Source organism: Lepidothrix coronata, unplaced genomic scaffold, assembly GCF_001604755.1.
Source record: "Lepidothrix coronata isolate B3197 unplaced genomic scaffold, Lepidothrix_coronata-1.0 Scaffold35, whole genome shotgun sequence".
In the NCBI taxonomy this organism is placed as follows: domain Eukaryota; kingdom Metazoa; phylum Chordata; class Aves; order Passeriformes; family Pipridae; genus Lepidothrix; species Lepidothrix coronata.
In genome coordinates, this window is record NW_016690215.1 from 1618789 (window position 1) to 1631718 (window position 12930).

Below are 12930 nucleotides of genomic sequence, written 5' to 3' on the forward strand. Positions count from 1 at the left end.
AGGAAGGCCATTTTTAACTGAAAAAGGAGCTGTCAGAGGAAAAAAAAATCTCTATCATCTCCATTTTTGCAGTTACAGCAAAACCTATCAGTGAAATTTTGCAAAACACAGTCTTACATATGCATTTTTTGGCACTGCCTAGGGCAAGAATTCCCAAATGGCTGTGTATGTACCACTGAGAGTATATACAGACACCTCGGTGTGGGAAAAGATGCAGCACAGAACCGGAACCTGTTACCACTGTCAGTACAAAAAAGTGTGGGAAACTCCCAATGAGGAATTCCACTCAGTTTTCAAGTCTGTTTTTGACTTGCATAACAATTCTGGGGGGGTGGAGGGGGTCATTTAAGTAATTTTTTCTTCGTTCATTGTTTCCTCTCTGCTTTTATGCTCTATAAAATACTTCAAGCCCAACTATTCCACAGGTAATAGATCGCTTCCATTCATACCAAGATTGTCCCAAGACCTTCACTGTTCATTTGGATGTATTTTTCATGTATAATAATGTATTTACAGATTATGCGTAGTTTGGTGGTTTCTGTTTTCTCATCTTTTTTAAGGCGGAAAAAACCTGGAAGCATTTTCTCAAGTCTTCTGAAAGATGCAGTTCAGAGCACTGGTCATGTCACAGCACAAGTGATTGTCTGGGTCACTGCTATGAAACCCGTTCAGTGTGTGGCCATGCTTTCTCCTCTTCAGCCCTTTGTGTTTACGTCTTTAACCTTAAAAGCTCAGTCTCACTGCATGTGTCCTCAAAGGGTTTATTACCTTAAGATTTTGTTTACTGGTACTATTTGAATAGAAATTATTGTTTTATAGAGTGATTATTACAGTCACCAAAATGACAGAATTTATGAGAAAGAATGCATATGGACACAGATTTGCAACTTTCATTCATTTCACTGCTGCTACAGCATTTTCAGTTTGTGTCTACTGTAATTTCACGTCATCCCTACCACATCCTTTCTTCGGATCCTGACTACAGAGCACCTTCTGTCTCTGTTCATGCTCCTCAACTGCCTTGACAGACTGGAAGTGGGGGTGGTGCTTGTGTTTCAGCTTTGCATCCCTGGTGTGGTTTCATGAAAGTAGGAGGGCCAAGTTAGCAAGCTAACATTTTTTAAAAATTGCCTTTGTTTAATGGAAGTCACCTTTTTGTAAGACTGAACTATGGAGCTGCAACTTTACTCTGCATTTCATTGTACATTGATGATATCTGGTAACTATAAAAATAAAGCTCAGGTGATTCTTCAGTGTTACCAGAAAACTGATGTAGGTACAGCTTCGTTGAGGATGTTGTTAACTGTGTGTGTTACTTATGAAAAGCAGTCTACTTTCATATGAACCTTATATATGCTACAGTAATACAAGAAGTTAAGAGGGAATTAGCTGTCAGTTGGAGGACTGGTTAGCATGTTTCTGATGTGTTTTTCTTTTAATTACAATTGTGTGGGAGGATTTTTTCAAGAGTGGTGAGAAGCACCATGTCCAGCAGCACCCACTTAAAGTTTTGCTTTACTGATGTTTCAGTATTTGCATCTTCTCAGATCCAACTGGAGGTTGCTCTTCAGCAACAGTGTACCCAGAAGTTTTGTGTTTCTTCATCTAACAGGTGCTTTGGTAATAGTTTCTTAGCATCAAGAGAAACAGTAAGATAACAAGATTTGTTGCAATAACACAACTGGGTTTTGTACTGAGAAGTTTCTTCTCTCACATGCAGTGAGGTGAGATGTGTTGCTCTTTGGACATGTGGCTACTCAGTACTGGACAAAGAGGTTAGCTGTGTTCCATAATCATCTGTCTCCTGGCAAAGAAGGGGCTTAATATGTGGCAGCAGACAACTAAAAAGTCTGTAAGATACCAAATGTAATAATGAGAGGTAAAAAGTCATGGTTAAAATTATGCCTACCATAGATCCATAGTCATGATTTTCCTTTTTTTTTTTCATTTTCTATTCATGTTTGTTGATTGCCATTTTTATGCCCTCCACCTGTCGTTCTAATCAGAGACCATGTTACAATTTGCTGAGCTGGTGACTTACAAACTAGCTGCTGGGGTTTTCAGCAGCTGCCTTCAGTGCTCTTGGACAACAGCTTCATTTTCTCGTTCTTATGTAGACTTGCTGATTTATCTGTCATGTGTTTTTTTAAGTCCATTCTTTTTTAAGAAAGTTTTGTTACTGTTGTTGATTAATTGAAAACCACTTAAATATAAATTAAGAGGGATCTGATTTTCTGATTCTGGTTGGTTGCATGCCATGTATTTATAGATATATGCAGAGATTTCAGTGGTCAGGCCCTGGATCTCTCAGAGGCAGGCTGTGTATGCTTGATACTTGATTTCTTCCTTGTTGTGGTGCCCAGTAGCATGCCTAGATGTCCTACAAAACTAACAACAAGGGAAAACACTGCCTTGCAGATCTTATAGTCTGTTTTGGGTACAGCAGGGGGTCCAGCAGCTCATAAACTAGACCAGGTCATAAGGAGCAATACAGAATAAGAATTGGACCAGGGATTAGATAAATGATACTGCAGTTTTTCAGGTGAGCTTTTTCTGTGCTTTATTTTCATGCCTAGTAATCCTACATAATTCTGTTGATAGGCAGACCTGCCACTTCCTAAAAAATGTCCAAAGCATCCCAAACATTCCCTAAAAGTGGGAGAGTACCAGGAAGGAAAGTTAGGGTTCGGAAGGGAGAGAATGGGGGTTGTTACCAGGAAAAAGAGAAAAGCAGCAGCAAAATAAAATGTGTAGTGGGGGGAAGGGGAGAATCACAGAGAAATACATACCTCGGTTTCAATGCCTGCGGTGGGAGGCATTCTGTTTCTCAGCTTGTTTTTATTAGCTATCTATGTTCATAATTGAACTAGCTGCAAAAAGGATGTTGAAAAGAGAAAAAAAGCATTACTGTGGCACGAGCCCAAAATCACATCCCCAGCCTGCACACAAGTGGACATTGCAGTGATACGGGGGAAATCCCTTAACGGACAAAACTATAAATGAAACTACTCTTGACAGGGGGAAGAGGCACAGCTATATTTAATGGCAGTATTTTCATTTGAAAGCTGCTTTTTTTTTTTTGGCTTTGTTTTTTTTTTTTCTTGTCTATTTGGTGGAGACCGTGAGGGTTCTTCCTGTTTGAGACAGTGCATGGGTGGTTTCCCCAAGGCTTTTAATGTTAGATTAATGCTCTGGAGACAGTGTGATGATAAATGGGTTCCTACAGTTATATCTACATCCTGTTCCCCCTCCCCCCTCCCACAGCTGCCCCTACGTGCAGTTGCTCTGCAGCGCTCGCCTTCATACCCAGCAACAGTTCTGAGCAGCTTCAGCCAGCATTTAAGGCAACACTCTTTAAAATTTGTCCACTGAAATCCTTTGATTTTTGGTGCCATCACCTTCACTGCCGCTTATTTACTCAGACAATGACAAAAATAAAACAGGGAAGAGAAAGACTTCTGGCTAAAATACAGGCTGCCACATTGGCTTGTCATGTGCTGCCTGGCAGATCCCAATTAATTGCTTTTGCTGTTACTGTTCACATACAGAAATTAGGTCTTTCTGTAGTTTCACATTTTAATGGTAGTGCTCTGCCCATCATATATACAATATATGAGAGAGAATTTGAAATCCCTGGTATAAGGGAATGTCTCCCCTGTGTCAGCTGCATCTATGCCTGGATTTTGTACAACTTGCACGCTGGTAGGGATTTAAGTGTGCAGCTTCAGCAAACAACCAGCACTGAAATTCAGCAAGGGAAATGGAGACTTGAGGCACATTTTTTAGCTGGACCTACCCTTGTGGCAATTGATGTTTTTCATGTGTTTTGTGGGAGTTTTTTTGTTTCAGTTAGTGCAGTTATTTTTGTCTGCCTGCATTTCCATTTCTGTACACCTCCCCAGGTGGTGGGGGATGGGTGGTCAGGATGGCTCTGGATGACCTCCCCAGCTCCGTGCCGCCAGCCCACATCCTTCTGCTTACACGGCAGTGTCTCTCAGATCTCAGGACAGAATTATTTTTAGACCATGAAGGTGTATCTGACTGGTGCATTTAGATTTCATGTCATGGCTTCCTTTTCCTGCTCTCAGGTTTCTCCCACTCGGCCTTTACCTTCGGTATCGAGAGCCACATCAGCCAGTCCAACATCAACGGAACACTAGTGCCACCTGCCGCACTCATCTCCATCCTCCAGAAGGGGCTCCAGTATGTGGAGGCTGAGATCAGCATCAATGAAGTAAGTACCACCAACCCCCTCCCCCTGTGCCACCGCCACTGCCCCCACTGGCCAGCACATTGGAATGTGCCAAGCAACACGTCCCAACAGCCCAGAGACATGAGCCACTGGTACCCAGTTTCTCTTGATCTGCTTTCATTTTATTCCTCGTACCTCACCCCGTCCCCAGGTGAGAGCTAAAAAGCTCTGAGACATTTCAGTTTTTAGCTGTGGCATTGAGGCCTTCTTTGTGCTGTTTAAATGGATATTAATGGTGTTTCTGCTACCCCAGTCAACAGATGTGGGGTGCACAGGTTCTTGCAGCAAACAAGAAAAACCATCTGTGTTTTTACGGCCTTGTGTTTTCAAGGTCACAGCAGAATTTGGCAGGGAAAACCTGCAGTGTAGGTTAAAACTTCACTCCCTGACACCTCCTAGCAGGCAGCACTGCTTGCAAGCCATGAGAAGCCTGATAAAAAATCCATGGAGGTCACTGGAGAGTGATTTCAGTGACTTTGACTCAGATCGTATAAGACCAGGCATCCTGTGCATGGTGAAACCGGTGTGTGTAAATTCTGATTGTGTCTGGGGTGCAGGTTGTCTGTGGGGATTGTACAAACAGCCACAAAGTGTCTCTGTCCTCCTTGAACTGCCAGGGGAGACAAAGAAGGGATGTGGGAAAAGCCAGTGTTTTTGCCCTGCCAACCTTAAAGACATGATGCTTTGAGAGGGAGTGAAGCATGACAGATAAGCAAGCATTGCTTTACAAAATATTTACCATACATATTTGTGATTGACAGACATCTGTAATAAACATTAATACAAAAAAGCTTTTGCTTTTTCCTCTATACCTGAATATAGCATGTGAACAGCATGGGTGAGAACAAAGGGATATAAAATGGAGAAAAGGCGGTGTTGTTTGCAATGTGTAGTTTGAAAACTCTTGTTTTTATCCAAACATTCTGTGTGGTTTTCTTTTTATGACTTGATAATCACTTATAAGATTTGTATATGTGTTATTTTGTAATTGGGGCAATGACATTTGACATTTGTGCCAGGCTGCACTTTGATGCAGTTGTAATAACAAACCCGTGTTAGGAAACTGTCCCAATTTGCTGCTACTTAACATTTTGCCCCATGCCTGAAATTGGAGCCACACAGTTAGAAACTTTCAGCTGTGAACAGCACCTATATCAGTTCAGGTTGTATGAGACTTGTAGGGACCTGCTTTTCATGGGTCCAGCTTCAGAATTGCCCTAAATTGAGAGAACAATCTAAAAAATGGCCTGTTGTCACCATTAAAGTTTATGTTGCTCTCATCCTGGTTTGATTCAGGTTGAATAAGGCCCTGAGCAACCTCGTCTTAGTGGAAGATGTCCTTGCCCATTGGTGGGGGTTGGAACTAGATGTTCTTTAAGCTCCCTTCCAACCAAAGCCACTCTATGGTTCTGTTCAAATACATCCTGTTAAATATGTTACAACTAAGCAAAGGCCATTTTTGCTACAACTGAATGCCAGTAAGGGCTACGTTTATGCTTCATATATACTTTTTTACCTGTATTACTTGAGTGGCAAGTAATCAGTAAACTAGTGTATAATCTGTAAACTAGTGTGTATAAAATTATTGTTTGTGGTATGTTGAGGGCAGTCATAGTCCAGTGAGCAGTTTTACAGTTGAAAATATAAGATGGCAGAATCCACTGGCAAACCTTTTGTTTATTGCGCAGCAAGGATTTGAGTCAATATTCAAATAAATGTCAGCAGAGACATTTACATAAAAAGATGTTGAGGAGAAAGGGAGATGATATTTTTCTTGTCTGATGACTCTTTCCTCATTTTTCTTCACTATAAGGGAACAAATATGTATTATCTTAATATTGTAATTTTAAGGGGTAATGCAATGACTAGTCCAGCAGAAGCATAGCAGTCAGGCAAACAGCTACTTTTCCTTATTAGTTGTTGTTATCTATTGAAAATTATATTGTTTACCAGTTACATCATTTATCCATACCCTGATCTTATCTGCTGTTTCTCAGGCACAAATCTTTCACTGCTGGGCCATTATTGTTTCAAAGAATTAAAGGGAGTTTGCAGAAGATTGGTAAAATGGCACTTTATGAAGACTTCTAAAATCTTTTTCCTATATTTAATAGGAGAGTGAAAGTGAAGAAAAGCTAAGTAGATACGGCAGTTGTTGATCTGAGTCTGTATTAAGTCTTAAAAAAACAGCCCTTAAAAATTTATTCAATTGGTTGTTAAATCTGAAGCCTAATTTACGGAAATCAAAAGGAAAGTCATTAGTATTATGAATAAAAGTAGTGGAATAAAGGAAAAATAATGGCAAGGCTGTCCTGTGAAATCAGCTGCAACGTGTGGTGCTAGGCTGATGAACACTGTGTAAGAAACCACTGAATTTGTGCATACATCATGTTTTGGCTGAGTTTCATTATTCATCAGCTTCTTCCATTCCATTCCTGTGCTCCTGCAAATGCAGGAAGACAAACAGTTTAACCAAAGTCTGTTTGCCTTTGTCATGGCTTTAGCCATGACTCTTTTTTTCAAATAGAAAACAAACTGAAACCTTCTGTCATCCGTCAGACATATTTTTTCCCACAGCATAATTTCTGTTGCATCTGTAAAGCATTTATATGGTTGGATTTTCTATAAAATTCCAACAGAATACTTTTTTACTGAACAGATTTCTAAGTGGACCATGAGTACCACCGTCATGGATCTGAGAGAGAGCCAGTCCATAGTCATGTGGCACTGTTGGATAAGTCAAAGTGCAGTATCTTCACACAACCTAGTTTTGTTTCCCTGCGTCATTACCTCTTTGCCAGCCTCAGCGGTGAAGATCCTAAACTTGGGGTTTCACTTCTGCTCATTTTCCCTGCAGGATGGTACAGTATTTGACGGCAGGCCAATAGAATCACTGTCTCTGATAGACGCGGTGATGCCTGATGTTGTTCAGACCCGACAGCAAGCGTTCAGAGAGAAGCTCGCTCAGCAACAAGCCAGTGCAGCGGCAGCAGCGGCAGCATCGGCAGCGACAGCAGGAGCAACGACGACCGCTGTTTCCCAGCAGAACACACCAAAGAACGGAGAAGCCACTGTGAATGGAGAGGAGAATGGGGCACATGCAATAAGTAAGACAATATGCCACTTCTGGGCAGTTTTTGTTTCAGTGATATTCTTGTACTTAATTGCAAGGTGGGGTGCAAGGAGTACTTTCTGCAAGGTGGTAGAGCTAAGGGCAGTCCTTTCAGGAGGACGGGGTATTTCTAGAAAGGTTGCCAAGTAAAAGTGACGTTTCGTGTCACAGTGCTGTGCTTTACTGGTCTCCTCTCAGAATCCAGAAACTTCAGATATCTTTAGAATTGCAAGTTGAAGACAGGATCAAGAAGTGGAACTCTATGCTCTCTCCTTAGAGCAGGTTTTATTGATATTATCAACTTTATAGGTGCTTTTAGATATTTGATAAAATTTGGGACAAGCTGTAGCCAAAGCTTGTCATTTTGGCCAAGCTAGGAGAAAGATGGGTTGAGAGGCTGGGACCTACAAGCCATATCTCTGTAAATACAGTATGACCACAGTGTAGCCTTGTGCAGTAACTGTCCTATGAGAATCCATGGCCTTGGCATGGTCTTTGGCCCAATTTGGCCTATATCAGCTTCCATTGTTGTACAATGGGGCTGAGCATAGGATTATCCATAGCCTTACTGTCATGGTCTTTAGTCCAGTTTGGACTGTACCAACTATCTGTCCCTATACAGCATTGCCAAGCACAGGATAAGGAGTCACTTGTGCCAAGGACCATTCCCAGGAGACAGCTTGGATGCACCCAACCTGTCTTGAAGGCACAGAGGAAAATTGTTCCTCAGCCTTTTATTTAATAGCACGTGCTTAGTCATACGGTTTGCTGCAGGTACCTAATAGAAGATCCTGCCTTCCTGAGATTTCCTTGCTTTGTGGGAACAGTCAGTTCTCAAGAGCTCTGAATTCACCTTTGCTCACAAATGACCAAGGGAGACTGCACTTGTGTCTTAGATATCTAAAGTCAGACATGTCAAACATGGAGTGGACATGCCTGCTTGTGTAACTAGATCTTGATGATGTGCTAACATTGTGAGGCAGATGTGATTACTGGTTCTGGTTTCTGTGTGCAAGTCCTATTAGGGTACTGCCTGACTTCTGAAATGAGACCTTATTGCCCACTTACCTCCTTAGGGAATTCTAGAGGAACATGCATGTCAGGTTTTGTAGAAGTCCCAGCAGCTCTTTGGCTTAGACAAGTGATAGGTCAGGATTGTAGTCATGTAACAGATTTTGTTTGTTCTGCAGTGTAGATACTCTTATCAGTCTCCATCTTCTCTTTGATCTGACTAGATTCCTGTGTGGGTGAGTGAGGAAAATGCTTTCAAACCAGGTTTTTCTTCAGAGAATTCGAGTTAGACAGGATAGTTTTCCCTAGCAAAAATGCAATTATTTAAATTACATTTTTCATTTGAGAAACCAAATGTAAAAAAAAAAAGCACTTTTAAACGTATCAAACGCTGACATTTTGGGGTTTGACACATTTCTTCACCTGATACATGAAAATTTTTGGAGAATGTCTTACTATCTCAGGACCAGGAAAAAACAAGTTCTTAAGGTAGAAAACTGATTATCAGCTTATCACAAATAGAGAACCATTCAGACTTATTTCCTTCTGATCCAAAGAAACATACATTATTAATGAATTAATAAAAGGAAAGCCTTAAAGATCAGTTCAGGTTTATAGCCACACTCTAAGCCTTGATTTCTCAGATCTAACATTAATGATTCTCACAGCTATTTTTAGTAGAAGGATTTTCACAAAGAGTTGCAGACCTTTTCTTGGAATGTTGAGAAGGAAAAGTCCTTTATGACTATTCCTAGGAGAAAAAAGTAGTACTGGGAGACCTACTGGGTAGAAAAGACTGCTGATATGAAAGCTGTGAGAAACTTCCCAAACCTTCCCAAAAACAAAAGTTTTTACTTTTGTTGGATTCCATGGAACTGGCATGTGTTAGGATGGGTTTGAATAATGTGAAATTGAAAAATGATAACTAGCATCCTTAGTCATTACCTGGAAGTCGCCCATATATCAACCTGTCATAAAAAGGCAGGTGAAAGAGGTGTCTTTGAGAAGTTATCTAGTTTGCATTTATTCTGGCACAGAGTTCTCCGTGACATTATAAGTCTTTCCAAAAAAGTTTTAATATATTTACTATAATATGATTTATTTTTGTATGTGGTATTACATGTATAAAATGATAGATTTAAGAAAGAGACAACAAAAATAACAACAGTTTGAGGTGCAGATTCAGATACTAAATAAAAAAATCTCTGCCTTCTCTTGTTGCTTCCCACGTAATGTTTTCAGTTTTAAGTCACTTTAAATATTACAGGAAAAAATTAAAGTCTGCATCTAGAAATGGAGCCAAACTTTGGATTGTTTTAGAACTCAAATACTTTTAGTGTCGTTTGTTTCATATTAATTGCAAAGATTGGCTTGAGTTTAAGAAAAATAAAGCTCTGGAAAGAGGACTATGCCCTGTTCCTTTGTAACTACAGCCATAAAGAACAACCTCAATGAAAGGCCTGTTGAAGATTCAAGTAAAAAAAACACATTTCCTGAGAAAAGACAGGGTTAGCAGTTGGAAGATCTTTAAAATATATGTATTTTTTTTTTATTTGGAGGACATAGAGAGTTAATATTACCAGTGTTTTGAATTATTATTAAAAAAAAACAAAATAACTTCAGTCGTAATAGCTTGGGGGAATAAGACTTTTGATTTCCAGTTATTTGGAATTTTTAATACATTTGAGGAAAAAAATTAGAATATAGTGTAGACTTAACCAGAGATCTTCTGACCTTTAGAAAATGTTTGTGTTAACAGAATCCTCCTCTCGGTGACCTGAAGATTATGGTTTTCACCTGTGAGGGTCTGCTGCACTTGGTCGAACTGCCTTCTCTTTTAGGGACTCTCTCAGAGGCAGTTTTGTGCAAATGTCCTCTTAACCAAATGCTTTCTGCTCTGAAGATACTTTAAAACAAAAGAAGCCTGTTCTTGATGGTAACTAGATATCACCTATCTGTTGTCATTCCCCATGCACACATTGTGGCTGCATCCATAGGAAAGCCAAATTTTCAGGTGAGACCAGGGCTCACAAGAACTTGTGCTATGTAAAGAGCTTGTCACTCCTATGAATGTGCCATTTTGTGCTCAGGGGTTTCTGCAGTTTTTTAGTGTTATCATAATTGTAACCATTGTATACTGCTAGTGTCTTTCTGAATCTGACAAGAGCCTGAGGCAGTATCACAGAAGCCTGAACTGTCCTGTTTGTTCAGTGGGGCATTTTAACTTTTGTGCTGAACAATAACACTCTAAATATGAATGTTGCTGGCTACTGATGAAATTAGGAAGAAAACACATATAATGTGAACATTTTCAAATGATTTCTGAAAGACTCTTCATCTTTCCATCTTTTCTCCTGAACCACAAAGGCTGTAGTGTGAAAATCATTACTGGAAGACAATACAAAATCATCCTGCAGGTATTTCATTGCTCCCAGAGGCCAGTCATTCTTGCATGTACTAATGCAGGTATCAGCTAATCAAGGTTTCTTTTTCACAGCATGATTATTTGTGGGGGTTTTTTTCACAGCAGTTAATAACATTCAAAGTGTGGGTCTAGGTTTCTCCATCTGGCCATCTACAAACAAAAAATATTTCTAAGTATCAGATGGCTTTGCTCTGATAGCACCTCTTGACTCTAGGACCTTGGAGTAATGCTGCTTCCCAGCTGTCATTTGGTTATAATTGAGAGTGAAAAGCAGACCTGCCTTTAGAGCCAGGCAGGTAACAGTAGGATCCAATGTTGTAAGAGTAGCATCTCATTTAAATTTTTCAAATTAAAGTGCTCGAAATATCTTCTTGATTTACCCCCAGCTTCCAGCTCACACTGTGAACAGGACACAGATGAATGCATAACCATTGTCATGCTGCTGTTTTTCTCATGAAAATATGCTTTAAACCTGGTGAATCTGTGCTGTGCTGAGAAACAGACGATTGCGAGTTCAGGGCTTGTATGTTCTGGAGAGTTTTAGCATTGCTTGTTCTTCAGTGCCTGACTGCTCAGAATATCACATCAAAGCTCCCAGCTGCTAGTGTCAGGCTAAATCTTGAGTACTGGTATAGCTTGATGGTATTACTTTTAGTAGTCATACACATAGGGAATTGTCAAGGACAATGATTAACAAATGGGCTCAGCATAGTTGTAGATTTTACAAATAAGCATTTCTAATGTTTAATTTTTGCAACAAGTCCATAGGTAATAAGTGTAGTTAAAGATACAGGTATCTTTAATTAGAAATGGGATGTGAAACTACTGTTAGTTGTTTTCTGATTTTGATACTCAGTGCTGTGCAACTCCTTGAATTACATGTAGATTCCATTCTGTCTGTAACGTAGATGTGGCACAGACATACTTTTAGGGTACTTGACCAAATGTGCAATGAGAAGTGCTACTGCTGTGACTCAGCATAAATTAGGCAGAGACAAACAAGGTATTTGAAAGCCCGGGTAAGGGTAGAAATCTGGATGGCAGTTGTGCAGTGTCATGCAAGTCTGTTTTCCCAGTCGATGGGCAACAGCTCAGCAAAGCAGGAGTATGAGGACAGATGGCTGATTTTAAATGCCATAAACATGTGGCAATAAGAGAGCATAATTATTCTACTTGCAAACCTATGGATCTCCATATGTGATTAAAAAATGACTGACTAAAAGACTTAACCCAGAAAGAGCACTTGCATTTTGATCAGTCAGAGCAGATCAACTGGCCAAAGCATTGATTAGGTAACAGGAGGCTGCCTTGCCTCAGCCTGCCAGCTACCCACTCTTGGGTCTGCTCCCTGCAAAATGGGCCACACTTCTGTGTGTAGCATCTGCTGTCTGCTGTTTCAGTGTGTCACCTGTCCTTGGTTGGTGTCTTGTTTGCAGAGGATAATAATCTTGTGTTGCTGCCAGGAAGTGTAGCTAGAGCTTAATGAGGAAGATTTATAATGAAGCAGTGAAAGTCTGGAGTAAAAACATGGTTGGTGATGCAAGTTGGAATGAATGGTTACTAAGAGAAATTCATCATTTACAATTCACTTTTTTTTTTGTTAAGGAAATAAAAAAGCTTTATAAAAACAAAGTTACTTAGACTGCAGTCTAAAGAACCACAGAGTTACAGTATGCATATGCTGTAATATCTAAGACTCATTTGGTACCTTTTTGTGTATTATGAGAAGGTGATCACTCGCCATTTCCCTGCCATGCTCTTGGAATGAGGTCCTTTCTTGGTATATTCTTTGTGAGTAGCACACATATTACTTACAGGACACTGTGTAAGAAAATGTATGTGCTGTATGTTACTTTTTTAAAGTATGTTAAAAATCTGTAAGTAATTTTTAATGAAGCCAGCATTAAAAAAAAAAAACTATACTGAAATAAATACTGACTATTTTGGGGAAGAAAAGCTACGTGCATTGATACAAAATATTTTAGAAAGCTCTACATTTTGAGGAAATGTCAGAAATTTGAATTGCTGTAGGGAAGAAAATAGAGTAATATGGTCAGTGACACAACACAGAGTATTATTTATATGTAAGCTTTATGATATTATGTATTATTTATGATGTAAGCTTTAGGT

General features: G+C 39.8%; 1 protein-coding gene across 5 annotated transcripts in view; it reads left to right on the forward strand.

The window, feature by feature from the left end:
• The window catches only part of TBL1X (transducin beta like 1X-linked), a 198166-nt gene that overhangs the window by 156639 nt on the left and 28597 nt on the right, over positions 1-12930 (forward strand). For all 5 annotated transcript variants that reach the window (XM_017812276.1, XM_017812274.1, XM_017812275.1 and 2 more), the window contains 2 exons: positions 4089-4234; positions 7110-7359. In XM_017812276.1, coding sequence (XP_017667765.1) covers positions 4089-4234; positions 7110-7359 — 396 coding nt within the window. The remainder of the gene's footprint in view (positions 1-4088; positions 4235-7109; positions 7360-12930) is intronic.